Consider the following 27,809-nt stretch of genomic DNA (forward strand, 5'->3'; position numbering starts at 1 on the left):
GCTTGATATATACCAAGCAATTATACTATAGATTTGTTATCTCATGAATCAATACTTTTCACTGATGATATCTGAAAGGAAAAAGTAATGGATGAGAATATAACTTATCTTATCCTTATTTTGTTTGTGTTGCCATGGTGTTTCTTTCAGACCGGATTTCACCTGAGGTTTTTAACTTGATCTTGATAAGTGGGAATCCATGAGTATGCTTACACTGCCTACGACAGCTCCCCGTCCTTATCACTTAGTGGAAGCTTTACTTCCATAAGCAGCATAGACACTGAGGCATCTAGGACTTCACATGTCTCCTGTCTGGCAGACCAGATCTTTGGCTAGGTCCTTGATAAGGCAGCTATTCAAAGTATTCTAGAGGGGCTAAACCTGTCCAACACAGAGAAAACATCTGGGGTTCCCCCTCTCAACCAGAGAGCCGCCAGTGAGCTCTGTGGCCCCTCAGGATGGCATGTTTCTGGCTGAGGCCCCACTGCAGCAGCCTATGGTGATGAGGTGCTGACCACTGGTGGAAACATGCACTCCTTCGGAGTAGCCTTGTAGCAGGGGAGACCAAGGCAGCAGAGAAAGAACTGTCCTCCACCAGCCTCTCCACTGCTACAGGTGGGAGGAAAAATACTGGAGGAACTGGCTGCTTCCAGGGACTCTGGAGAGCACTGACAGGAGGCAGAGGAATGGAGAAGACGCCTGTAAGCATTACAAATCGCTCTGTTGTACTTTTACTCCGAATTTCATTTCTCTAATACTGTAGCAACACTTCCTGTCAACACAGAATATTGAAATTACACATTTGTGAATAACGGTTTCCTTTCCCCCCAGGCTCATTGAGTTGCTAAGACAGAGGATGAACTACTGCAAGCACAAGAGGAATAATTCCCATTTAGGAATAGAAAAATGTTCAGTAAATGTTGTCATGTTCTTTGCATAACATTATCAAGAAAATAAAACGGACAAAGAAAATTCAATACAAAAATGTGAGTGAATATACTTTACTTAGCAAATATTAAAAGACATGGCATAAAGTTAATTAAATTAGCATAAAAAGCACAACTACACTCCCACATGTAATACAATCTTCAAATGTCAAATGTTTTTCTTTTGCCAGCAGACAGTAAGTGATTCAGCATGTCAATATTTCATACAGTTGAGAATAAGCACTTTATAAAAAATATATATCTAGACGGTAACAATGAACTTGGTGTTTCCCAAAAAGCCCTTGTGGTTTGTACATTTTCCCCACAATCCAAAAAGGCAACCCCCCACTTGTAAGAGTGATAGACAAGTGAATCCAGTAGTCTAGAACTTTCCATGGACGTGTACAGGTGAGAGTGAGTGCAGACAGAAGTGACAACAAAGCTTGCCGTTATTACTGACAACAGCGGGGATGTGCTTTCATTTGACAGATCTTCCAAAAGTGGCCATGTTGGACGTTGTGTGTATATGCCTCATCGTACTTGTATATCCTACTGGTTATTTTAATGTAAAACTGCTGAGGTGAACAGTCAAAAACAGCATCCATACAAAATTTGCTCCCTCTAAATAACAAATTGATGTCTTCAGTGAGGCAACCAGTTACGCCTCAGAATGCCCTGGAGTTGAATGCAGTTACCACTGGACACTGATTTAAGGTCAGATTTGTACTCCCTCCCCCTAATGGATACATTTAGGATTTGGGGGGGGTTAACTGATCCTAGAACTGTGCCTGAAGGCAACATCTACCTGGAGTGCGATTTCCTCCACAACTCCCTCTTATGACCACCAGATGATGTGCTACATCCTTCTCCCCCGTTTCCATTTCAAAGCAGCTAGTCCACAATCTGGACTTCATCAGAAAGAGTACAGTTGTGCAGCAACATTGCAAACACTGATAGTTAACAGACTGTGTCAAATGTCAAAGATGGATATTACAATCCGGCCCCATGTCTGCAATGAAATGAATGGACCGTAGACCTACAGAAAAGTTGCTTTTGAACTTTTGGGACAGTGGGATTTGGTTAAAGAAAGCACAGTCAGGGTTGAAGGGAGGGACTTTTGTAGGGTAGGTATTAGAAGGTCCGGGGGGGGGGCTACTCTTGGGCCTCTTTGCCCGTCATCTTGTAGATCTCGGTGGGTCCGTCCACGTGGGTGATGGTGGTGGTCAGCTGGATGTCCTCCCCACTGGCTCCTGAACAGAGCACAGTGACCAACAGACAAATCAGTACACAGACAGCAGTACACCTGGGTCATCTGTGTCGGGCTCGTTAAGCACCAAACGGTAGAAAACGGAGCGACACAAGAAAAGCATGTCGTCTTCAGTTGAAAAGTGTGAAGAAAAGATGTCTATCCTGAGAGCCCTAATGGTTCTGAACAAACCTTGTGCTGTTGTGCTTCCCATTTCAGTCACAATGTATAAAACGGACTTATTGTGTCCCCCGATGCAGGCTTTAACGCCGCAATGCGTTTTTTTTTTTTTTTTTTAAAGATACAGCTTTCGTTAAAACCTTTTCCTCGTCAATTTGCTCTTTATGTCAGGCCCTCTGGTTCGCGACAGACGTCATTTATTACTTTGTCTTTTGAAACGGTGACCTGATTAAATGAACAGAGAGGGAGAAAGAGATAAGGCGAGAAACCACTCCAGGCTAACGCATTTCAGGGAACCCTTTCCTGAACTCCAACAGGTATTCTCTTATGCCTACTGTGCCAAAGTGATTTAGAGTTGTTAAACGGGAGTGACGAGTGTGTTGCTATTACAGTAGTATTGTCCAATGTCCGCTTTCAACAACCATGAGAATTGGTTAAAAAGAAGGTTGTGGATGCCAACATATTAGGCAATAACTAAAGAGTAGGCAAAGCGATGGTGTCAGAGGAAAGTTCAACATTTTACCATTGCAACATTTGATGTAGTCACATTCGCAGTGGTTGACTGAGGCGCGCTAGATTTCACAGCTGGCGATGCCTCGTCGAGATTGTTGCAAATGATGGGGAATAACCAATGTCAATGAGCGTCATCACCATCTTTCCTTTGCAGTACCGCACTGTCGTGATTACCGGCGGAGTTTTACGAGTTGATTTTACTCCTGGCTCAGAGTTTGCCTGGGCAATGTCTTAACGTCCTCCTATAACAAGGGTAGGCAACCCTGTTCCTGGAGTGCCGCAGGATTTTGTTCCAACTAGGCACCACACCTGACCAACTGAGGCAATTGATTAGTTCAGGCCTAAATTCAACACACTTGGTCTTACAGATTGGTTGAATCAAAAACAGGGTTACCTACCCCTGTCCAATAAGCTACTCTGAGCTGGGAGTTTCTTTAGTCTTGAAACCGGTTTTAACAGGATTCCAAGGATCTTTTCTGAGATTCTTTGTCCATTAGACGCACCAGATCCCCTTAACCTCAGACAGACTGTAATGTCCACAAGAAACATACATCTGAAAGTAACGGTATTACCTCAAAAAGGAGACACTGTTGCGTGTCAATATTTGCTCACCACAGTGAAGTGTATTGGGACTCTTATGATGCCCTTTAAATAACATTTGACGTCACTTTTGACCTACCGACAGTTGACCATTAGACGCGGGTGTTAGCTGGACTCACCCCTGGACTGCTCGTCTCCGTAGCGTTTGTGTGAGGGAGCATACAGGAACATGATGGCGAACACGTAGAGGTTCCACATGCCGTAGATCCCTGTGAAGAAGGCACTGTTCACCTGCACCGTGTAGTCTCCCCAGTGCCAGTGGCCCTCGTTCACCTAGACACACACACAATATGGGTGTTCAGTAGGTACAACGTTTAAGAAAACACCACAAAACTATCTGAACTTCCGTCCAATAACAGTTTTCCGACACAAAACATTTTGCTATGGAGTTCCCTAATTAGCATGACCCTGCTTCAATACCTAACCCTCTCCAGAGGATTCTGGGATACCCCTGGAGGCACACAGGCAGAACTCACCTGACTGATGATGAAGAAGATGACAGTCATGGCAGCGCAGGTCAGAGTGACCAACATGAGGAACTTGAACCGGAAGATGAGCCCCTTTGAGAGGAAGATTAGAATGAATACTACTATCCATGAAAAAAGAAACGGACAACAAATTCATTGAAAATACAAATGTTTAAGTCTGTGGAGGCTGCTGAGGGGAGGACGGCTCATAATTGCTAGAAGGGAGCAAATTAAATAGCATCAAACACATATAAACCATGTGTTTGATACCATTCCACTTATGCCGCTCCAGCCATTACCACTAGCCCGTCCTCCCCAATTATCCTGTGCCTTCAGGAAGTATTCATACCCTCAACGTATTCCACATCTTCTTGTTACAGTCTGAATTCAAAATGGATTAAATTGTTTCCCCCATCTACACACAATACCCCATAATGACAGTGAAAATATGTTTTTAGAAATGTTAGCAAATGTATTGAAAAGGAGCGATATATAATTTACATAAGCATTCACACCCCTAAGTCAATACTTTGTAGAATCACCTTTTGCGGAGATTACAGCTTTGAGTCGCCTTGGGTATGTCTATATCAGCTTTGCACATTTTCTCCCATTCTTCCTTGGAGATTTTCTCAAGCTCTGTTAAATTAGATGGGGAGCACGGCCTCCCGGGTGGGGCAGTGGTCTAAGGCACTGCATCGCAGTGCTAGCTGTGCCACAAGAGACTCTGGGTTCGAGCCCAGGCTCTGCTGCAGCCGGGAGGCCCATGGGGCGGCGCACAATTGGCCTAGCGTCATCCGGGTTAGGGAGGGTTTGACCGGCAGGGATATCCTTGTCTCATCACGCACTAGCGACTCCTGTGACAGGCCGGGCGCAGTGCACGCTGACCAGGTCGCTAGGTGTACGGCGTTTCCTCCGACACATTGGTGCGGCTGGCTTCCATTTTGGATGCGCGCTTTGTTAAGAAGCAGTTGTTGTGGTGTGTTTCGGAGGACGCATGGCTGTCGACCTTCGCCTCTCCCGAGTACGTAAGGGAGTTAACCACAGAATCTTTTGCCTTATATTATTTTTTGCCTTAGTCTTTCACGTGCCTTTTTGCCACAAAGGCTTGCGGTCATGTGCCTTTTTCTCAGGAATGGCTTCCATCTGGCCACTCTCCAATAACGGCCAGATTGGTGAAGTGCTGTAGAGACTTGTCCTTCTGGCATGTTCTCCCATTTCAGCCAAGGAAATCTGTTGTTCTGTCAGAGTGGTCATTGGGTTCTCGGTCACTTCCTTGACCGAGAGGCCCTTCTTGCTCAGTTTGGTCGGAATGCCAGCTCTAGGAAAAGTCTGGGTAGTTTCATACGTTTTATGTTTCCCAATGACGGAGACCACTGTGCTCTTAGAAAAGTTCAACACTGTAGAAATTGTTTCCTACCTTTCTCCAGATATACACTACCGGTCAAAAGTTTTAGAACACCTACTCATTCAAGGGTTTTTCTTTATTTTTTACATTGTAGAATAATAGTCACGACATCAAAACTATGAAATAACACATATGGAATCATGTAGTAAAAAAGTGTTAAATAAAATATATTTTGATTTGTTTTTGAGATTCTTCAAATAGCCACCCTTTGCCTTGATGACAGCTTTGCACACTCTTGGCATTCAAGTTGTAGGGGATGATCAAAGGAGATTGGATGCACCGGAGCTCAATTTGGAGTGTCATAGCAAAGAGGTGTGAATACTTATGTAAATTAATATTTCTGTATTGCATTTTCAATACATTTTCCAACAAATCTAAAAACATGTTTTCACTTGGGTATTGTCAAGGGTTGCGTCAATCAAATCTGGTATCAGGATAAAATGCATAAAACACAGATCCTCACAGTATCCATACTGAATTCAGGCTGTAACGACAAAATGTGTAATAAGTCAATGGGTATGAATACTTTCTGAAGGCACTGTATGTGCTGTTTACACACACATTTATGTACACACAGACCTCATAGTGCAGGCGTCTGGCCTTGGACATGGCGGGCAGGGAGGACCTCTTCCCACTGATGTTGCGGAACACTTGGAACACCATGAAGCACAGGAAGAGGAAGTAGAGACAGGCACAGATCCCCGCCACGATGATGAACGCCATCTGTAAATCAACCTCAAGTCAAGGAGCTAACGTGCATGGTGCTGCTAATAAAACATTGCGTAAATCGAACGATTTATTAAGCCAACTGAAAGATTAGACTCTTACCATTAGACAGGACTGACCATAACTGAAGCCCCATATATAGACCCCCAGCTCTAGCCTGACGCATCTTACAGCACAGTAGCAGTAATAGTACATTTTCCAACAGACTGATAGAAACCATTGGCTGTTTTCAGACATCCCGCTTAATTCTAGGAACACTAAATATAAACCACCATGCTTGATAGAGATGGCCATCGTTTTTATTTTAGTTTGTACTTTTACCCCTTTTTCTCCCCAATTTCCTGATATCCAATTGGTAATTAGTCTTGTCCCATCGCTGCAACTCCCCTATGGACTCGTGAGAGGCGAAGGTCGAGAGCCAACGCTCCCCCGAAACATGACCCCGCCAAGCCGCACTGCTTCTTGACAGACTGCTCGCTTAACCAGGAAGCCAGCCGCACGAATGTGTCGGAGGAAACACCGTCCAGCTGGCGACCGAAGTCAGCTTGCAGGCGCCCGGTCCGCCACAAGGAGTCGCAGAGAGCGCAATGGGACAAGGAAACCCCGGCTGGCCAAACCCTCCCCTACCCGGACGATTCTGGGCGTCACCTCATGGGTCTCCCTGTCACGACCAACTTTATACAGGGCTTTTTTCTCCCACTGGACTGGAGAGCGAGCAAAAAAAAGAAAGCGAAAGAGAGAGGGGCTGCTAGAGAGGGAGAGAGGTGAAGCAGAGAGATTAAGCAAAATACTCTTGCTGCTACTAGTTTCTGATGGGGGTTGTTCTGATGAATCTTGCATCACCTAGGCCTGTGGGTTTCCCCTATGCAGCTCTTCTCCTTCTCTCACACACAGTGAGGAGGCTGGGAGAGGGTAAATAAGGAGGAGAGATGGCCCAAGGCAGGAGTAGGCACTGCCAGCACCACTGAATTATTGCTGACTTCAGCACAGAACACAGTGATGAGAGGGAACTGTGACGGTGAAACTAACAGAGGAGACGTGCTCTGATTAATGTTAGTATGTTGATGTCAAATACTGATACACAATCTGGCCCTATGTTGCGAATATAAATATAAAGGATCATATAAATAATTCCAAGATACACTGGAAACTTGTATGGGGATATACAGTACAATTGCATGGACACATTCTTTTTCAGACAAGAGATATTTCATCCCTAATTTAGTCTCCTTTGGGCCATCAACTTTTAAAAGGCACGAAGTCATCAATGTAATCAAAGGATACAGCCAACTCAGTCCCCACGTCGGAAGCCCAAATACTGTAGAAAGGATTCTTCAACTGGACTCCCCTGGTGGGGAAAACAAATACGTCAGAAATGGTCCCTGAAAATCTGTGGGGATAACCTTTAAATAGCTCGGAGCTTTGTTTTGACAGTGTGGTGAAGTGTGTGTGTGTGTGTGTGCGGTTCAGCCTCACCTCTCACACATGTCGAAGATGAAGAGGCAGAAGGAGCCGAAGACAATGGGTCCCACCTGCTTCCAGTAGATTGAGAAACGGTTCCTCTCCATCTGGTCCTGGGGGTAGGGGGAATTATAAAAAGTGGGACAGACCAGTAAGACAAGAGAGGGGGATAAAATAATAAAATGCAGTTCAAAATCAAAATGTATCCACCTACCATGGATACATTTACATTTTAGTCAATTAGACAACGTTATTATTCAGAGCGACTTACAAGAGCAATTAGGGTTAAGTGCCTTGCTCAAGGGCACAGACTTTTCACCTGGGTTCAGCGACCTTCTGGTTACCTGTCCAACGCGCTTATCCTCTAGGGTACCTGCTTCCCAAATTAAAATGGATACTAAAAGTCTAACCAAGTCAATGGATACTAAAAGTCTAACCAAGTCAATGGATACTAAGGGTAGTTTTAAAATCATTCAAATTCGGTCCAGACTCCCCCAAACCCAACTCATCAGAATGCCCCACCCAATGACCGAACTGGATCAGTCCGTCGTGGTCCTGATGGCATGCAAAAAAGGAGCAAGGTCTAGGGGACAGGCCTGTACAACATGTATATGAGCTTTGATCGGCCTGAAACGTCAAACAATGTTACCTGAACCCAATGAACCCTACAAAAATACATGTTGAGTCCAAACCAGAAAAAGCCAAAATGATTGTGCCGTTAACCAATACATACACCACATGACCAAAAGTATGTGGACGCCTGCTCGTCGAACATCTCATTCCAAAATCATGGGCATTAATATGGAGTTGGTCCCCCCTCTTTGCTGCTATAACAACCTTAACTCTTCTAGGAAGGCTTTCTACTAGATGTGGCTGAATGGAAGCAAGTTCTCAAAAGACCATTAGTGAGGTCGGGCATTGATGTTGGGCGATTAAGCCTGGCTCGCAGTCGGCGTTTCAATTCATCCCAAAGGTATTCGATGGGGTTGAAGTCAGGGCTTGTTGGCGTTCGTTCCTTGTCAATTATTGGCGAAATTAGCATTCAGACAATATCTTGAATTAAATCAAAAACCTTTATTAATGCAATTGCAGACAGAAGTTAACAGGAACATAGCACGTATGTTTCAGAGTAAGTTCTGCTCCCCACCTAAGGGCACAGCTGATTTTATACATGTGATCACACCCTAGTGGTAAGATCAGCTACGTCAATGTATGTGTGTATCAATAAGCTGAGGTTACCTTACAATGCAACCTAGTCCAGTAGCTTCTCTGAATTTATTAGAATTGACCACTGTTTCATAAGATCAAAATATCGAAACCTGACAGTGGTTACTTCTCTTTAACTAATTTCAGTCTGAATCACACCCAGCCTGCAAGCACACTCTCGCAACAGCCAGGGCTAAACCACAAATAATAATATAGATGGCTTGTGCAACGTATAGTGGCAGAGTTTTTAGACACATAGCAACAGTATCTTATTATAAGGCCTGCAGCAAAACATATGAATCTTAAGGTCCCCTTACACAATAATGGGGAGGGTCTTTGGGACTCACCCCCTACAGGCTCTGTGCAGGCCAGCCAAGTTCTTCCACACCGATCTCGACAAACCATTTCTTTATGGACCACTCTTTGTGCACGAGGACATTGTCATGCTGAAACAGGAAAGGGCCTTACCCAAACTGTTGCCAAAAAGTTGGAAGCACAGAATCGTCTAGAATGTAAATTGTATACTGTAGAGTTAAGATTTCCCTTCACTGGAACTAAGGGGCCCGAACCATGAAACAGCCCCAGAAATGTATTCCTCCCCCAAACACTACAGATAGTGTTCTCCTGGCATCCACCAAACCCAGATTCATCTGTCAAACTGCCAGATGGTGAAGTGTGATTCATCACTATAGAAAACGCCTTTCCATTGCTCCAGAGTCCAATGGTTGCAAGCTTTACACCACTCCAGCCAACACTTGGCATTGTGCATGGTGATCTTAAGCTTTTGTGCGGCTGCTCGGGCCAAGGAACAGTTCTTGTGTTGACGTTGCTTCCAGAGGCAGTTTGGAACTGGGTAGTGAGTGTTGCAACCGAGGACAGACAATTCTTACACGCTACCCACTTCAGCACTCGGCGGTCCCAATCTGTGAGCTTGTGGGGCCTACCATTTCGCAGCTGAGCCACTGTTGCTCCTCGACGTTTCCACTTCACAATAACAACACTTACAGTTGACCAGGGCAGCTCTAGCAGGGCAGAAATTTTACGAATAGATTTTTGGAAGGTGGCATCCTATGATGGTGCCACGTTGAAAGTCACTGAGCTCTTCAGTAAGGCCATTCTACTGCTCATGTTGGTCTTTGGAGATTGTGTGCTCGATGTTATACACCTGTCAGCAACGGGTGAGTTTGAAATAGCCGAATCCACTAATTTGAATGGGTCGCCACATACTTTTGTGTATATAGTGTATGATAGGCTACATTACACAAGACATAAAATCTTAAAACCCCATAGACGTATGCTGTCTTGGGAACATCTAGTTATGTTATTCTTTGAGTGTGGACTGCATTTTATGTACTGGAATTACACACCTCTTTCAAATAATGAAGCTGGGAAAAAGCATGCAATTCTGATGGTTCATTGATTTGTGCAGGACATGCAGCCTACAAAGTTAAAATGATAGGTTAGTCAATTTGAATGAATTTGTTTATAAATCACAGGGCCTATTTAAAAATGTTATAATCAGTAGGCTGACACGTGCAGTAGGAAAGCATTAAGACCCCTTCAGTTTGTCCAGATTTTGTTACGTTACAGCCATCTACACATAAAAAATTTTTACTTCGTCAATATGGGTATGTTAGCACATTTATTAAAAATAAAAAACAGAAACACCTTACGTATTAAGACCCTTTGCAATGAGACTCGAAATTGAGCTCAGGTGCATCCTGTTTCCATGGATCATCCTTGAGATGTTTCTACAACTTTATTGGAGTCCACCCGTGGTAAATGCAATTGATTGGACATGATTTGAAAAAGGCACACACTTGTCTATACAAGGTCCCACAGTTGACAGGGAGGTGACAAAGAACCCGATGGTCACTGACAGAGCTCCAGAGTTCCTTTGTGGAGATGGGAGAACCTTCCAGAAGGACAACCATCTTTGGAGCACTCCAACAATCAGGCCTTTATGGTGGAGTGGCCAGACAGAAGCCACTCCTCAGTAAAAGGGACATGACAGCCTGCTTGGAGTTTGCCAAAAGGCATCTAAAGACTCTCAGACCATGAGAAACCAGATTATCTGGTCTGATGAAACGAAGATTGAACTCGTTGGCCTGAATGCCAAGCGTCACGTCTGGAGGAAACCTGGCACCATCCCTACAGTGAAGCATGGTGGTGGCAGCATCATGCTGTGGGGATGTCTTTCAGTGGCAGGGACTGGGAAACTAGTCAGGATCAAGGGCAAGATGAACGGTGCAAAGTACAGAGAGCTCCTTGATGAAAACCTGCTCCAGAGCGCTCAGTACCTCAGACTGGGGTCAAGGTTCACCTTCCAACAGGACAACCACCCTAAGCACACAGCCAAGACAACACAGGAGTGGCTTCGGGACAAGTCTCTGAATATCCTTGAGTGGCCCAGCCAGAGCGCGGACTTGAACATCTCTGGAGAGACCTAAAAATAGCCGTGCAGCAATGCTCCCCATCCAACCTTACAGAGCTTGAGAGGATCTGCAGAGAAGAATGGGAGAAACTCCCCAAATATAGGTGTACCAAGCTTGTAGTGTCATACCAAAGAAGACTCAAGGCTGTAATCACTGCCAATGGTGCTGAGTAGTTTACAAACACTTATGTTGGAGTCATTAAAACAAAATTTTTCAACCACTCCAAAAAATTATTGTAAACAAACTATAGTTTTGACTAGTGTGTTAGGAATTCTACTTTGTACATGACAAGTAATTTCTCCAACAATTGTTTACAGACAGATAATTTCACTATCACAATTCCAGTGGGTCAGAAGTTTACATACACTAAGTTGACTGTGCCTTTAAACAGCTTGGAAAATTCCCGAAAATTATGTAATGGCTTTAGAAGCTTCTGATAGGCTAATTGACATAATTTGTGTCAATTGGAGGTGTACCTGTGGATATATTTCAAGGCCAACCTTCAAATTCAGTGCCTCTTTGCTTGACATCATGGGTAAATCAAAAGAAATCAGCCAAGACCTCAGAAAAAAAAATGTAGAACTCCACAAGTCTGGTTCATCCTTGGGAGCAATTTCCAAAATGCCTGAAGGTCCCACGTTCATCTGTACAAACAATAGTACGCAAGTATAAACACCATTGGACCACGCAACCGTCATACCACTCAGGAAAGAGGGGTTAGGAATTCTGTCTCCTAGAGATGAACATACTTTGGTGCGAAAAGTGCAAATCAATCCCAGAACAACAGCAAAGGACCTTGTGAAGATGCTGGAGGAAACCGGTACAAAAGTATCTATATCCACAGTAAAACGAGTCCTATATCGACATAATCTGAAAGGCTGCTCAGCAAGGAAGAAGCCACTGCTCAAACCCACCATAAAAAAAGCCAGACTACGGTTTGCAACTGCACATGGGGACAAAGATTGTACTTTTTGGGGAAATGTTCTCTGGTCTGATGAAACAAAAATAGAACTGTTTGGCCATAATGACCATCGTTATGTTTGGAGGAAAAAGGGGGTGGCTTGCAAGCAGAAGAACATCATGTTGTGGGGGTGCTTTGCTGCAGGAGGGACGGGTGCACTTCACAAATAGATGGCTTCATGAGGAGGAAAATGATGTGGATATATTGAAGCAACATCTCAAGACATCAGTCAGGAAGTTAAAGCTTGGTCGCAAATGGGTCTTCCAAATGGACAATGACCCCAAGCATACTTCCAAAGTTGTGGCAAAATGGCATAAGGACAACAAAGTCAAGGTAATGGAGTGGCCATTACAAAGCCCTGACCTCAATCCTATAGAAAATTTGTGGGCATAACTGAAAAAGTGTGTGCGAGCAAGGAGGCCTACAAACCTGATTCAGTTACATCAGCTCTGTCAGGAGGAAAGGCCAAAATTCACCCAACTTATTGTGGGAAGCTTGTAGAAGCCTACCCAAAATGTTTGACCCAAGTTAAACAATTTAAAGGCAATGCTACCAAACACTAATTGAGTGTATGTAAACTTCTGACCCACTGGGATTGTGATGAAATAAAAGCAGAAATAAATCTCTATTATACTGACATTATTATCATATTCTTAAAATAAAGTGGTGATCCCAACTGTCTTAGGTTAGGAATTTTTACTAGGATTAAATGTCAGGAATTGTGAAAAACTGAGTTTAAATGCATTTGGCTAAAGTGTATGTTAACTTCCGACTTCAACTGTACGTAAACATGATGTTTTTTATTTTTAATACATTTGCAAAGATTTCTAAAAACTTGTTTTCATTGTCATTATGGGGTATTGTGTATAGATTGAGGGGGAAAAAATACATTTTAGAATAAGGCTGTAACATAAAATGTGGAAAAAGTCAAGCGGTCTGAATACTTTCCCGAATGCACTGTACCTTTCAGAATGTTTCCCCACGTTGCGTGTCGTTCTTCTCTTCATTATTGTAGTGACATGCTTGAATAATATGGGACTAGAATAGGACCCAGCGGCTTTTGCGTCTTCACAAAGATGGAATAGTTACGGTCTAAATAAATAACTGCTATATCCATTCAGACCATCACATACTCTCTCCCTCTCTCCTTTCAACATTTATTTTGGCAGCTGTCTTTTACATTCAGCAAACAAGAGCAAGCTTTTTGATTTTATTTTACAAGGTAAGTTGACTGAGAACCTAATACAGTATGTCGTCAAGCTTACATCTCTCTTCGAATAAAATTATCCGACTTAAGTTCCAAAAACAAAGAAGAACTGTATTATTGTTTGCAAGTGAGTACAGAACTCTAGTCTAAGCTGAAAACTGCGGCGAATAAGTATTTTGAAATAAAACGCTCAAAAGCTCTACGTTTTGAATATACGCTTCATTCCGAATTAACTGCATCTAGCCTAGGCCAAGTTAGGGAACCACTTGGAGAAGTCTACTCTTGACAGTTTACAAGGAACAGAAATGCAATTTGAATGGACTGATTTAAAGCAATGATATTACTATAGGCTATGCTGCAGCAAATTTACCTGTCACAAGAAAAGACAAAAAGTTACAAACTGATGAGATACATTCCTTGAGAACTGCGCTCCATATCGAGATGCACTGTCTCCCCCCACGTGGGACCAATGACATGCTTTGGGAACACCCCCCGCTCTGTAATGATTGGCTCCTGATTTGCTAGTGTCAAACCGACGACACCCATCAGATTTCACGGGAGAATGTCAGCCAACTCCCTCCAACACACTCCCGTCATGCTCCAAATTTGTATTCACGGTACTTAACTCTTCCGAGTTGGCTAAATCTATATTCTCCTTAAGTCACACTCAGCCAATGGATAATAAGCCATATTAACTCAAATGGATAGATACTAAGACGTCAGAAGAATACTTGGGAGAGGTGAAAAGAGCGGCGACAAACCATGAGATGTTCTCCACAGAAGATGATCCAGAAGGAGAGCAGCATGGCGTAGAAGATGCCCTGCCGGATGTCCCCGAACAGCAGCATCCAGGTCCAGTTGAACCCCACAGAGAACCACTCCACTGGGATGTTGATGAACGTCATGCACAAGCCCAGGGCAAAGATCACCCTGGAGGACACAGCAGCATCATCATCATCAGCAGCGGTACCACCGCCATTAACAGGTCAAATCAACACAAAATAAAATACCAGTCATCACCATAACGCACTGTATTAATATAATGATCATAATCAACATCATTATTATGTCCGTTAGTTTTATATAATGGTCAGAATTGTAAAAAAAAAAGAAAAAAAGTTGAACAACCTCCTTTGTCATTCAAATCAAAATGTTATTTGTCACATGCTTACAGTGAAATGCTTACTTACAGGCCCTTTCCAACAACGCAGAGAAAGAAAAGAGAGAGACGATAGAAAAGTAATAATAAATACACAATGAGTAACGATAACTTGGCTGTATACACGGGGTAGCAGAACCGAGTCCAGGTAATGGAGGTAGATCTGTACATAACTAGGAATAAAGTGACTATGCAACAGGATAGAGAAGCGGTACCAAGCAGCGTATGTGATGTGAAAAAAGTTTGTGCAAAAAGGATCAACGCAGATAGTGAAATTGTGAACCAAATAGCTACCCGGACTAACTATTTATCTGTCTTATGGCTTGGGGGTAGAAGCTTTTCATGGAACTGTTAGTTCCAGACTTGGTGCATCAGTACCGCTTGCCATGTGGTAGCAGAGAGAACAGTCTATGACGGGTGGCTGGAGTCTGAACATTTTTGGGGCCTTCCCCTTACACCCCCTGGTATAGAGGTCCTGGATGGCAGGGAGCTCGAACCCAGTGATGTACTGGGCCGTACACACTACCCTCTGTGTAGCACTTTGCGGTCAGACAGTTTCCATACCAAGTGGTGATGCAGCAAGATGCTCTCAGTGGTGCAGCTGTAGAACTTTGAGGATCTGAGGGCCCATGCCAAATCGCCACCACAGCCCCATCGATGTGAATGGAAGTTGGCCTAGCCCTCCTTTTCCTGTAGTCCACGATCAGCTCGTTTGTTTTGCTGACGTTGGAGGGAGAGGCTGCCGTCCTGGTACCACATTCCCAGTTCTCTCACCTCCTCCCTATAGGCGGAGTCTCATCGTCGTCGGTGATCAGGCCTACCACCTTCCCGTTGTCAGCAAACTTAATGGTGGTGTTGGGAGTTGTTCGTGGCCATTCATTCGGTAATAGACGACTTCCGCTGAGAAGGCTTTGGCTCCATCAGAAATACTTGGGACACAGAACCCCAGTTTGTAGCAGGAGAACTTATACCTGGACGTTTCTCCGTAGACCCCTCAGGGAGCCGTGGGGTTGGACCTCCGGGAGACTCCATACTCCCATCTCTCCAGTCACTGGACCACGCTGCCATGATAAATCACACTGGCTAAAATAAATCAATCAAACCAACCTATTACAGACACAGAACAAGGCTTCTCTGTTCAACCGCTGCAAGTCCCCGCATGCCGGGACGAGATGAAAGGATAATCGCATAGAGGGGAGAAAAGGAGGGAGGGGTGCAGATAAGGGATAGAGAAGGGGGGGGGGGTGTATTGCAGGGAGGGAAGGAACAGGCTGAGAGTGGGGGAAATGGAGGTATGGGGGAGTGAGGACAGGGGGGTTACAATTGACTCTAAAAACATTAATCACATTCCAGAAGAGTCGGCAGCGAGATACGTTCCATTGGGCTAGTATGAATGGAATGTCCTGCGCTCTGCGAATATACAGATGGGAGAGATAGAGGTGTGTGTGTGTGTGTGTTTGTATAAAGAGCACTTAAACTAAACAAGCTGCAGAGCTAGCTCCATAACTTGTGAGACATAAGCAGCAAGAGGCCTCAACCTACAACCTGGGGAAATAAAAGCATTAGCTACAGTATAAAGGAATAGCTTTGGTGGAAACAGACTTGGCATACACTGCGTGTACAAAACATTAGGAACGCCATGACAGACTGACCAGGTGAAAGCTATACAAGGACTGTATATGTTTGCCATTCAGAAGGTGAATGGGCAAGACAATAGATTTAAGTGCCTTTGAACGGGGTATGGTAGTAGGTGCCAGGCGCACCGGTTTGACTGTCACGAAGCGCAACGCTGCTGGGTTTTTCATGCTCAACAGTTTCCTGTGTGTATCAAGAATGGTCCCCCACCCAAAATGGGGTGCAACTCAATATTAGGAAGGTGTTCCTAACGTTTTGTACTCTGTGTAGACTCACTTATTATTTCAGTGTGGACTACTGCCATTGATAAATGTATTCTTCCAGTGCCTTATATTCTTCCAGGAAACCTTGCGCAGTAGTCCACCAGAAATGAATAAGGCTAATTACTGATCAATTACCTTAAGGTACCACAAATAGAGTTCGAGTGCCATTTCCTGAGAGCTGCGCGGTCATTTGGGAACGAGGGCTCTGAGCCGTAGAGACGACGGAGACGACGGAGAGAGGGAGGAGTGGTTGGGGTAGAAGTGTTAGCTGAGTGCTAGAAGATTGTGTAGCGCGTTTGGCGCTTGGACGAACGTCCCTGTGGTGTGAATGCAGCTACGTACTGATATACTCTCTCAGCGACGCAGGGGACAAACCAAACTGAACACTTAGCTCTCGGCACAGGGTATCATTCTACATTACATTGGTACATCATTTCAATCTGGCGTTAGTTATCGTTTTGAATTAAGTTGTCACCACTACAGGTCTTAAAAAAATCTACACCTGGTTCTCATTTTTATTTAACAGGGGAGCTGCCCAACTGCTGCTCTAGGATCAGTTTTGTCTTTATAGATCATTATGAATAAGACTACATGACGCACAAGTGGGACCTGATCCTAGATCAGCACTCCTACCCTGAGACACTTTATGAATACGGGCCCAGGACAGTGCACTGATAACATCTGACCTAGATGCACAGTTCATCCATAGTTAATCTAACGACACGTCTCCTCCTGTACTTGCTAACGTTGCCATAGGCCCAAGGCCTAACTGGTATCCACTGGGGGTTACTGAGTTTTACACACGAGTAAGGCCTTCAGCCACGGTATGAAGCTCGGACAAGGACATCCATGCATTTTGGATTAGAGATCAATTCTCAATGCACACCTACGCGATGCACCAGCTCACGACGCAACCAACGCCAATGGATGACTGAACGCCGTAATACACAACAAAGAACCATCCCGTTCACAGTCCAATAAACAATATGGCGGCCTTTTACTTTTCCAACAGCACAGGGGGTCGTGTCATGAGGGTGATGCGTCTCCAGTACCACACCAAGATGATGAGGATGCTGGGCGTGAGGAAGGTCTTCATGGCAAACCACACCTTGGTGAAACCGCCGTTCTGATGGATACCCTGATAGGATAGGAAATGAAAAAAGTCAGCCAGTCTTTCACACAGTTCAGCTCAACATCTCGTTTGGCCATTTTGGCAATCAGTTAGGACGTGAAAAACGTTTTAAAAAAGTATCTCCACACGTTTCAAGACAAAAGTAAAGGACATTCAATGATCGCAGATATTTCATGAATAGATTTGACTTCATTGAGTCCCTCTTCCAACACCCACTACTAACCACCAGACGGATGTCCTTGATCTCTCCAATGCCCACGTTGATCTTATTGCGTTCGCTGACGGGCAGGCGGATGTTGAGCAGGTAGTACTTGTGGGCCACGTTGCCCAGTTCCATGAAGGGCAGCAGGTCACACTCGTAGTAGCGACCTTCGTTCTCATACGTCTACAGGGCACAGCGAGAGATGACTTACACACGTCTGATGGGACACCAACAATACGGAATTTCTTTAAAACACAAAATTCTATTTAAATCAGCTGAAACCACAGAACTTTGGGAGACTGATTTAAAACCTGAATGATCACGTGTGGACTAACCAACCAATACTATAATAAAAAACAGAGCAATCAAGTGATTAAAACCAGTAGCACAGAAAACCCTTTAGGACTGGAAGTGTTTAACCCCAGAGGGAAGGGAATGGTTGGAACACTCCACAAAGTCCTGTGTTTACCTTGGTGGTGGTGAAGTTGCAGCTAAGCTTCCTTTGCTCTATGGAGTGGGCCATCTCTGTCCATTCACCGAGCATGTCATCCCTGTAGGCCACACCTACGTCAATGGTGGCCACTGCTCCATCCTCTGTAGGAGGAAGATGTCAATACATCACACTTTAGGGGGATCCTAAAAGTTCCACAAAAAAAAAAAGGTTCTCATGTTTACCGACTACCAAACTTTATATAGATGTCACATAACAATTGGGAAGACTTCATTATAATGGCATATATAACCTGTTTATGCTCTACGCGTGTCTTAACAAGCAGATCAGCATTGAAGGGGGAATTTGCAATGAAATCAAATTCTCCGCCTGCGATTCCCTATTGCGTAACTCATGTTATAATTATGACAACAATACTTTGGTGTAAACCAGCGGTGACTGGGGTGAAATAAGTCTCGGATGACAGACAGTCAAGGCCTTTCGGGAAAAGACCAGAGGGAGCAACATCTAGAGCTATGAAAAGAATGCATTTACCGCTGTAAATCCACAATCGGGACTGCTACACATACGATCTGTGCTGAGCAACACCGGGTCATTTTCATGCCATCAGATTAGCAGACACTTCGTTTGCTTTCACTTAGCAAGAAATGCTATACATTTCCTAGACAATGCATCCACTATAGACGACGAGTGCAACTTTAAAACCTATTCCAAAGGCTATAAAATGTGGTACTGGGCTTATTAAAAAGGGATAGTTCAGCCCACAAAAAGTTTTTCAAGATATTAACTGAAATCTAACTGACAATGTGTCCTAAGAAGGTGACTCATCTGGAGTTTGAGACTGTGTTTGAGATATGAAAACGTTGGAGAAACGTTCAAAGGGTGATCTATCCCTTTAACTTTCAAAGTATGCAGGAAAGAATGCATGTCATGAAAAATACTATCAAGACAGAACAGATTAGAGGTCGACCGATTAATCGGAATGGCCGATTAATTAGGGCCGATTTCAAGTTTTCATAACAATCGGTAATCGGTATTTTTGGACACCGATTTTTTTGGTTATCTTTTTTACACCTTTATTTAACTAGGCAAGTCAGTTAAGAACACATTCTTATTTTCAATGAAGGCCTAGGAACAGTGGGTTAACTGCCTTGTTCATGGGGCAGAACGACAGATTTTTACCTTGTCAGCTCGGGGATTCGTTTTTGCAACCTTACAGTTACTAGTCCAACGCTCTAACCACCTGCCTTACATTGCACTCCACGACAAGCCTGCGTGGCAGGCCGACTACCTTGTACGCGAGGGCAGCAAGAAGTCATGGTAAGTTGCTAGCTAGCATTAAACTTATCTTATAAAAGACAATCAATCTTAACATAACCACTAGTTAACTACACATGGTTGATGATATTACTAGTTTATCTAGCGTGTCCTGTGTTGCATATAATCGATGCGGTGCCTGTTAATTTCTCATTGAATCACAGCCTACTTCGCCAAACGGGTGATGATTTAACAAGCGCATTTGCAAAAAAAAAAAGCACTGTCGTTGCACCAATGTAACTAACCATAAACATCAATGCCTTTCTTTAAAATCAATACACAAGTATATATTTTTAAACCTGCATATTTAGTTAATATTGCCTGCTAACATGAATTTCTTATAACTAGGGAAATTGTCACTTCTCTTGCGTTCCGTGCAAGCAGTCAGGGTATATGCAGCAGTTTGGGCCGCCTGGCTTATTGCGAACTGCGTGAAGTCCATTTATTCCTAACAAAGGCCGTAATTAATTTGCCAGAATTGTACATAATTATGTCATAACATTGAAGGTTGTACAATGTAACAGCAATATTTAGACTTAGGGATGCCATCCGTTAGATAAAATACAGAACGGTTCCGTATTTCACTGAAAGAATAAACGTTTTGTTTTCGAAATGATAGTTTCCGGATTCAACCATTTTAAATGACCAAAGGCTCGTATTTTTGTGTGTTATTATGTTATAATTAAGTCTATGATTTGATAGAGCAGTCTGACTGAGAAATGGCAGGCACCAGCAGGCTCGTAAGTATTCATTCAAACAGCACTTTTGTGCGTTTGCCAGCAGCTCTTCGCAATGCTTCAAGCATTGCGCTGTTTATGACTTCAAGCCTATCAGCTCCCGAGATTAAGCTGGTGTTACCAATGTGAAATGGCTAGCTAGTTAGCGGGGTGCGCGCTAATAGCGTTTCAAACTTCACTCGCTCTGAGACTTGGAGTAGTTGTTCCCCTTGCACTGCATGGGTAACGCTGCTTCAAGGGTGGCTGTTGTCAATGTGTTCCTGGTTCGAGCCCAGGTAGGAGCGAGGAGAGGGACGGAAGCTATACTGTTACACTGGCAATACTAAAGTGCCTATAAGACCATCCAATAGCCAAAGGTATATGAAATACAAATGGTATAGAGAGAAATAGTCCTATAATAACTACAACATAAAACTTCTTACCTGGGAATATTGAAGACTCATGTTAAAAGGAACCACCAGCTTTCATATGTTCTCATGTTCTGAGCAAGGAACTTAAACGTTAGCTTTCTTACATAGCACATATTGCACTTTTACTTTCTTCTCCAACACTTTGTTTTTGCATTATTTAAACCAAATTGAACATGTTCCATTATTTATTTGAGGCTAAATTGATTTTATTTATGTATTAAGTTAAGTCTTCATTCAGTATTGTTGTAATTGTCATTATTACAAATAAATAAGTAAAAATCGTCCTCATTAATCGGTATCGGCGTTGAAAAAGCCTAATCGGTCGACCTCTGGAACAGATGCACCAAAATCTCACATCGGCGTGCCATGTTGATCCCAAAATAGTCGAAGGATGATTAATGATCCGAAACATTTCCCTGTTGAGGGGCTTAAAGATAGTTTACGTACATGTACGTAAGGCCTTGAATTCCGTCTCCTATACAGTTGGTAATGATACAATATTACTGACTTGAAGGTGCAAAACGTTGAGCTGAACCTGGTTTTAAGTGCCTAGAGAAACAAAATGGCTGTCAGAATGCCAACACAGGCTTTAGATCTGTGCTTCACCCTTTCAAAGAGACTTGTGTGGTTATGAAACAAGCTGGAGAGCCCTGAAAGAAACCCGGTGCCCTGACCAGGAGGGGGAAGAGAGGAAAAGGAGGGGGAGTTATTGGCAGTCCTCTCTCCTCTACTGTCTCCATATACCCCTCTCAAGTGAACACCGCCAAATATCCTGAATGTCAGCTTACCGCACACAAACATTCCACCCCAGTGCAGTGCCCATCGCCACTAAGCCTTCTCAACAGCTGTGTTATTGCTGGACCCCTGCCAGGGGTGGCTGTTGCCTGGGTGGAGTGGGGTGGGTGAGAAAAAAAAGGGGACAATTAATCTCAGGGATCAACCTTCAGCATGGTAAATGTCTAAAGAAAGTGGTTCTGGTTGAGTTAGACAGACCGACGCCATTTTGTCACACGGAGGGTTCTGGTTTTCATTGCTTATCTCTCAGACAGAGAGATTTGGATGCCGTGAGAAAGTGAATCACGAAGAGCTCAACGTCAATAGTTTGCTGGAACTTCTCTTCTTTGAACAAACTGCAACTCCGCTCCTTGTTAATGTTACTGAGGTAGTTTGCAGAGCGAGCCACAAATGAAGAACATTCCCGCCTGAGACCATCTGACCTCTGAGACCAAAATGAGACCTAAGAGCTCAGCAAGCTACTGTGGTCTTGAGTGGCAAGGACAACCTGGATTTGATTCGCGACCGCTTACAGTGCAGCTACATGTTTCAGCACTGAAGCTGAATGCGTCGTTTTATATGCAGCCGCATGCTATTTCTGTGCATGATGACGCTTAAAAAAAAGCCCAGGCAATCTGTCCTTTTCTCCTCCGCGGCTCGGTCATAGACAGCTGTTGACATCAGGGTGATCTTCAGGGCCCCACACAGTAAAACCTCTGGCAGGTCATCAGAGGCAGTCTGCCTGGCCCCGGCGGATTAGAGAGGGGTGGACAACAGTCGCATATCTGGGTGGGTGGAATTCTTGGACGGGGTAGTGAATCGATGACTAGTCTGGCAGCACAAGCTGTAAACAAGCCCACGTCCTGCTTGGGACAGGAGGTTTTTTGTTTTTAATGACTCGACATTTTGAGGAGTAACGTTACATACTGAAACACGGCTATAGTTAAAATTGGAGTGTACAGTTTAACCTAGAGTCAAACAAGATCAAACTTTACTTTTAGCTTTTCTATTGTGGTAAAAATACAGTGCTTCACTGCTCTAAACTATACTTTGCAACGTATTTTCGGTGAGAGGAGGATGTTACAGAGTGCCTCGTGCCCTACTGTACATGCCGTGCACCCTGCGCTAGGTTAGCCAGAAGAAGTTGGCCCCCATCCGTTTCCCGAAGGGCGAGGACTCCTGCAGCTTGAAGGAGCCCGCGTTCTGATCACCTTCCCAGGCCGGCACGCCAATCCCCCTTCATTAGTCCTCCGTTATCCCTCTAATCCCATCTTTCACAACCCCAGACCTGGCGTAGCGCCCTGTCAGTGGCCTCTCCTTAACAACCGCGCACACAGAGATATTCCACTTGCCGTCAAGGAAGGGAGAAGCAAGCTCAAGTTTCCATATTACCCTTAATGCCAGATCAGAAGACGGTTGCCATGTCTGAATCCTTGTCTGAATGTAACAACTGTGCACACTTCCAAAACAAACCCTCATCCCTACACCTGGGCTCTTCCGGGAGAAAGGACTGGAATTGTTGTAAGAAAGATGGTGACACTTTCCTATGTCTATTGCCATATTGTAATAGGTGTACAGGAAGTACATTGGGCTCAGATTGAAATTGAGCACAGATATGACGGATACCATGTTCAGATAAGGACCATGGCAAACCCTTCCTGGTCTGAACATAATGGAATGTTAAGAGGATACAGGGAGATGTGGGATGTCTGCTTTGATGAGCAAATTTATGGGGGGGGGTTAGCTTTTATCAGATCAGGTGACAGTTAATTGAGCGAACACCGGCTGCCGAAAATGACTGAATATTTCAAGGGCTTTTATTTTCTCATTTTACACTGACCTCAAGGATACACTACCCTGCAATGGAAAGTGAGAAACTCATCCCCAACACTCCAAGTGATGTACCACATACCATGTTACAATTCATCTTGGGGATAAGCAAGGAGAAGGGGTGAAAAATGTGCCCAGCAGAGTGTTATTCCACTCCATATTAGGAAATTGCAAAGCTATCAGTGTCCAATTTGAGACAGCCCACCACAGTTCGAGCCGCCCCTAGCTACCTGTTCTATAGAGACTATAAGCCTCTGACATGGAGCCCTGAGGCTTGTATCACTATGGAGAACCAGCAGCACATCCATCATTGTTAGGCCTTTCTCTCAGTGCGAGAGAAATGCAATCTACTGAGAGGAGAGAAAAGGCACATTCCTCTGGGTGCTCATGCATTCGCCACAATAAACAGGACAAAAGCAGGCAATACCCTGAGGTGACAGAGGGACACTAATATCAACAGCATCTACGTACACACACACACACACACCTCTGAGTACTTTATAAATTGGATCCACAAGGAGCGTAAGGGCAAAGCACCCAAATATTTTAGCGGTAATACAGATGCTTGTACGGGTGAATTGTCATGAGTCACTGACACAACAAAGACAGACCAGACAGAGAGACAGACAATTAACATCCTAAAAACACACAAAACACAGACACAACATATTGCCCCCCCCCCCCCCCGGAGACACAACATAACACAAAAAAAAGAGACAAAGATCACAGATAAGAATGTCTTGACACTAAAATAACACGCAATCAAAAAATGAAAGACAATCAACACCAATCACATCGAGTCTGCAGTTTCCCCTTACCTATCTGGTTGTACATTTTGAAGGCGATGTCAAACTGCAAGATGACCAGCATGAACTGGAACCAGGGGCTCATCTCCTTGTTGGGCAGGGGGATGTGGACGGCAAACACGATGTCGTTGGCCTCGATCTTCTTGGACATAGCCTCATCAAAGTCCTGGATCTTGTCGCACTGGTTAGGGCCCCAGGGCATGAGCCACCTGCTACTCTGGTGACGTTTGACCGCGTCCACACATTTGGTAGCCAGGTAGTGGACTGCCGTGGTGGGGCTGGGAGCTACAGGGAGAGGGGAGTTGCTAAGTTACTGGCCGATCACTATGGTAGTTGACCTAGATCCATAAGATGTCCTAGTCATCTGTCCTGAGGATGAGACCTTTTGTGGAGAAATAAAAATAGTAATTATCATCTAATACTATGTTTGATGGTATAAGCTATAGAATAATGGAATAAGCGTTTTGGGGGAATTTTTCGTTGCTGACCACACTGACAATTTTGTTGCAGTTCTCATTTCAATGGTTGGCTCCCGAGTGGCGCAGCAGTCTAAGGCGCTGCATCTCAGTGCTAGAGGCGTCACTACAGACCCTGGTTCGATTCCAGGCTGTATCACAACCGGCCGTGATTGGCAGTCCCATAGGGCAGCGCACAATTGGCCCGGCGGGTATGGCCGTCATTGTAAATAAGAATTTGTTCTTAACTGACTTGCCTAGTTAAATAAAGGTTTAAAAAAAAATATATATATATATGCTGTATGTGTATTGTGTAACTTTTTATTATTGTGCTGAAATATAAAGCCCATGTGCAATCATCTGGATTTTTTTTTAAAAGACCATTATATTCTTCAATTACAGAATACACTACAAATAATAAATTCACAGTTAGGCTAATGGTGAAGTTTTAAACATGAATACATTTCCAAACTCATAATCAAAGCGTTGTTCCGGAGTTTATCTTGTGTCAGATGGCTACCAAGCTCAACAAAGTACGCACACGCGAAGAAGTTGAGTCTAAGATCAAACCGAGCCAAATCCTGGTTAAACAAAGTGACAACTCATTCAAACCATGTTGACAGAACGCCCTGTAGTAAGGCCCAATCCCTTTAAAAAGGTGGCTCCCGGGAAAGCCCCCAGCACTTAAGTCATAATACTGTATCCTTATAGAGATTCATGAGCCAGATGAGGTTGGCCACTCTCTCATAGGACTTCACTAGTCGTTGGGAAAGGTACTAAACATTAGCATTAGAAAGCTGAGGATATGGTCGAGGTAAAAACGTGAACGGTGCTGTGTAGATAGAGCAAGGAAGCTTGAGGGATGAAAGACGGAATAGGTTTGAGGACTAGAAAAGGGTATTGACAGGGTATGAAAAGGTGTCGGAGGGGTTATGTGACTAGGCAGTAGTTAAGGCTCTCTCTTGGTCACTAAGGGGACCGTAGGTCCATAAAAAGGACCAGGATGTATTGATAATAGGCATCAATAAGAGCCAGACCATGCCCTCAGGGCCAGAGACAGACATCAGCCATGAACAAAATAACTTCTAAACTCTATATATACATCAGTGCCACTACAATTCACTTTAAAACCTGCTCAAAGGGAAGGAATATGAGACAATGCACTGCTTGACAGGAGGTACTTCAGTTCTAAAAGCTCATACACTTGATAACTTAACCTGCTAAAACAAGGACACGCCATGGTCTGTGCTGATGGCCCCTACGTAACACTTTGGATAGTCCATCTTTAGTTGCTCTACAGACTGAGTGACATTTCAACTAACCATCTACCAACCCCAACCCTTATTCTAAACCTAATGCTAACCCTAAGCGTAACCTTAGCAACCAACTTTGCTCATCAACAGATAGTTTGACCATGTGGAGCATCTACAGGTGGACTACCCAGATAAAGTGTGACCGGTCTCGATTACGAGCCGACGTTGAGCCCCCCCCCCCCTCATAGAAGTAATCCAAGGCCATCTTGAGAAGAGTATCAACTATCTCTCTCTGTGCGAGTGGGTGAAGCTAGGTGCTCCAATGTCGCCTCACAATGGACTTGGGCCTACTCAGGAACAAGCACAGACACACCAAATTGAATTAAACCAGCTCTACGGAACCCCTCAGAGTTCAATTATCCTGGCACCCTGAGATTCTGGGAGCACACCGCTCCTCCAGTCTCCACCCCAGTGTGTCCGCAATAATGGCCGCCTCTCAGCCCAGTGACCTCACGCTGTGTTGGAGTTGTCCAATAACAGGGGGAGACTAACGCCTTTCTACTCAATTACCCTGGCCGGCCCCGGCCACCGAGCAGATACAAAAGGCATCCGGCTTCATTAAAACTATCTTGGGCAGGAGTAGCCCAAACAAGCTCATTTATCAGCAGCCACCCAGCTATGGAGAGGAGAGGAGACAGACTGACTGACTGTGTTTTGCCAAAAGTAACCAGAGATTGGGATCTGTAACAAAAGGCCTCATAGGACTCAAATATTGAGGCATAGAGTTTGTGGCAGTTTTTATGAGTATGTATGTGCGTGAGTGTGTGTGTCAGTGGGGAGTCATGCAAATGGAACCAGCAGAAGTCAAAATATGCAATGCTGAGAGGGCTTTGTGATTTAGGGAGAGAGGGAGATGCAAGGGGGAAATAAAGAGATGGTGCCTGCCTGGGGCTACAGAGCAGACATACATAATGAGAGGAAGGTGGAGAGAAGTGAAGCAGACAACGTTCTGTGCTGGAGTGAAGTTATACACACCAATTCCTATGGTGTTTTACAGTAAAATATGTCATTCTTCAAGAGAAAACAAAAACATGCAAATTCAAAGTGGATTCACTCAATACTTCACAATAAAAGATTATTAAATATAGGAAAGGTGCTTTGTATTAGTAAAGGCAAATACAGAGGGAAATATTTTGAGTTGGAGGCAGACGAATACCAACTAGTACGTTCGTTTTCTTGCAACTTCTGATACAAAAGTTGATACGTTTGATACATTGTAACTTCGTTAAAGGCTACATTGTTAATAGTTAGACAACTTTTACATGACAAATCACAACAGTGATATTGACTAAATAATTCAACTGTTTTCATTATTTGATAGGCCTACATAGAACATTCAATATACTCGACAAATAGTGGATATTCAACCGCAGATGTCGAATAACAAAGCCAAAGGTTGCAACAAAAGAGAATACAATTGGAAAAACCATGCTTACCAATCAAGCCACCGACCATAAAAGAAAACGCTTGGAACAAAAGCAGAATCACTCCCACGATCACCAACTTTTTGGTGCTCATGTTTTCAATAATTGCCCCAGCCATCTTAAAAAGTTGTTGAAAACTACGCTGAGTGAGGAAAAATAAGGTGAGTCGGGACGAAAGTCACCGCATCTAGTTAGCACTCCAGATGCCGAGATTGAGGAAGGCTGGCACCGCACTGCCTCGCTTGAAAATCAACTTCGAAGGAGGACTGTAGGAAGAAAAAAGGAGAATCACATGACGGAATAGCACGCCTGCCTATCCCTTCCCGAACACTGCAGAAAGATCTGTGGAGCGCCGCCGCATAGCAATAGTGGTTCGTAATGCCAGGTTACTTTGTCATTGAGTGCCCGAATAATAACAGCCTCTATTATGCCAGCCAAGGGCTATGCAAAGGAAAGTTTTCAGTGAAGCTTGAAGTGTTTTGATCTTGACGTGATTTTCCCCTCATTGTCAATGTTAAAAACTCTATTAGTCCATAAATGTCCTACGTCTGAATATGTGTGATATTAA

General features: G+C 44.0%; 1 protein-coding gene across 1 annotated transcript; it reads right to left on the reverse strand.

Annotated features, from left to right (window-relative positions):
• Positions 1-985: 985 nt before the first annotated feature.
• On the reverse strand, positions 986-27,601 carry LOC129814347 (protein wntless homolog). Its single transcript, XM_055867427.1, has 12 exons — positions 27,254-27,601; positions 24,062-24,334; positions 18,194-18,318; positions 17,746-17,907; positions 17,392-17,528; positions 14,095-14,263; positions 7,540-7,637; positions 7,348-7,411; positions 5,917-6,060; positions 3,942-4,025; positions 3,585-3,738; positions 986-2,176 (listed from the first exon to the last, which is right to left on the reverse strand). Exons 1-12 carry the CDS (start codon positions 27,357-27,359, stop codon positions 2,079-2,081), a joined length of 1,614 nt encoding a protein of 537 aa, XP_055723402.1. The 5' UTR covers positions 27,360-27,601; the 3' UTR covers positions 986-2,078.
• Between the last annotated feature and the right edge of the window lie 208 nt (positions 27,602-27,809).

The sequence above is a fragment of the Salvelinus fontinalis genome, chromosome 17, assembly GCF_029448725.1.
Source record: "Salvelinus fontinalis isolate EN_2023a chromosome 17, ASM2944872v1, whole genome shotgun sequence".
NCBI lineage: Eukaryota > Metazoa > Chordata > Actinopteri > Salmoniformes > Salmonidae > Salvelinus > Salvelinus fontinalis.

What these genes read in the sequence shown, in the direction of transcription:
- LOC129814347 (XM_055867427.1), bottom strand. Translation starts at nt 27,359, where the DNA reads ATGGCTGGGGCAATTATTGAAAACATGAGCACCAAAAAGTTGGTGATC. An exon ending in GCAACTTCACCACCACCAAG is followed by an intron (nt 17,908 to 18,193) that starts GTAAACACAGGA and finishes TGTGCCCTGTAG; the next exon opens with ACGTATGAGAACGAAGGTCG. An exon ending in CCCCCTGTGCTGTTGGAAAA is followed by an intron (nt 14,264 to 17,391) that starts GTAAAAGGCCGC and finishes TGTGTCCTCCAG; the next exon opens with GGTGATCTTTGCCCTGGGCT.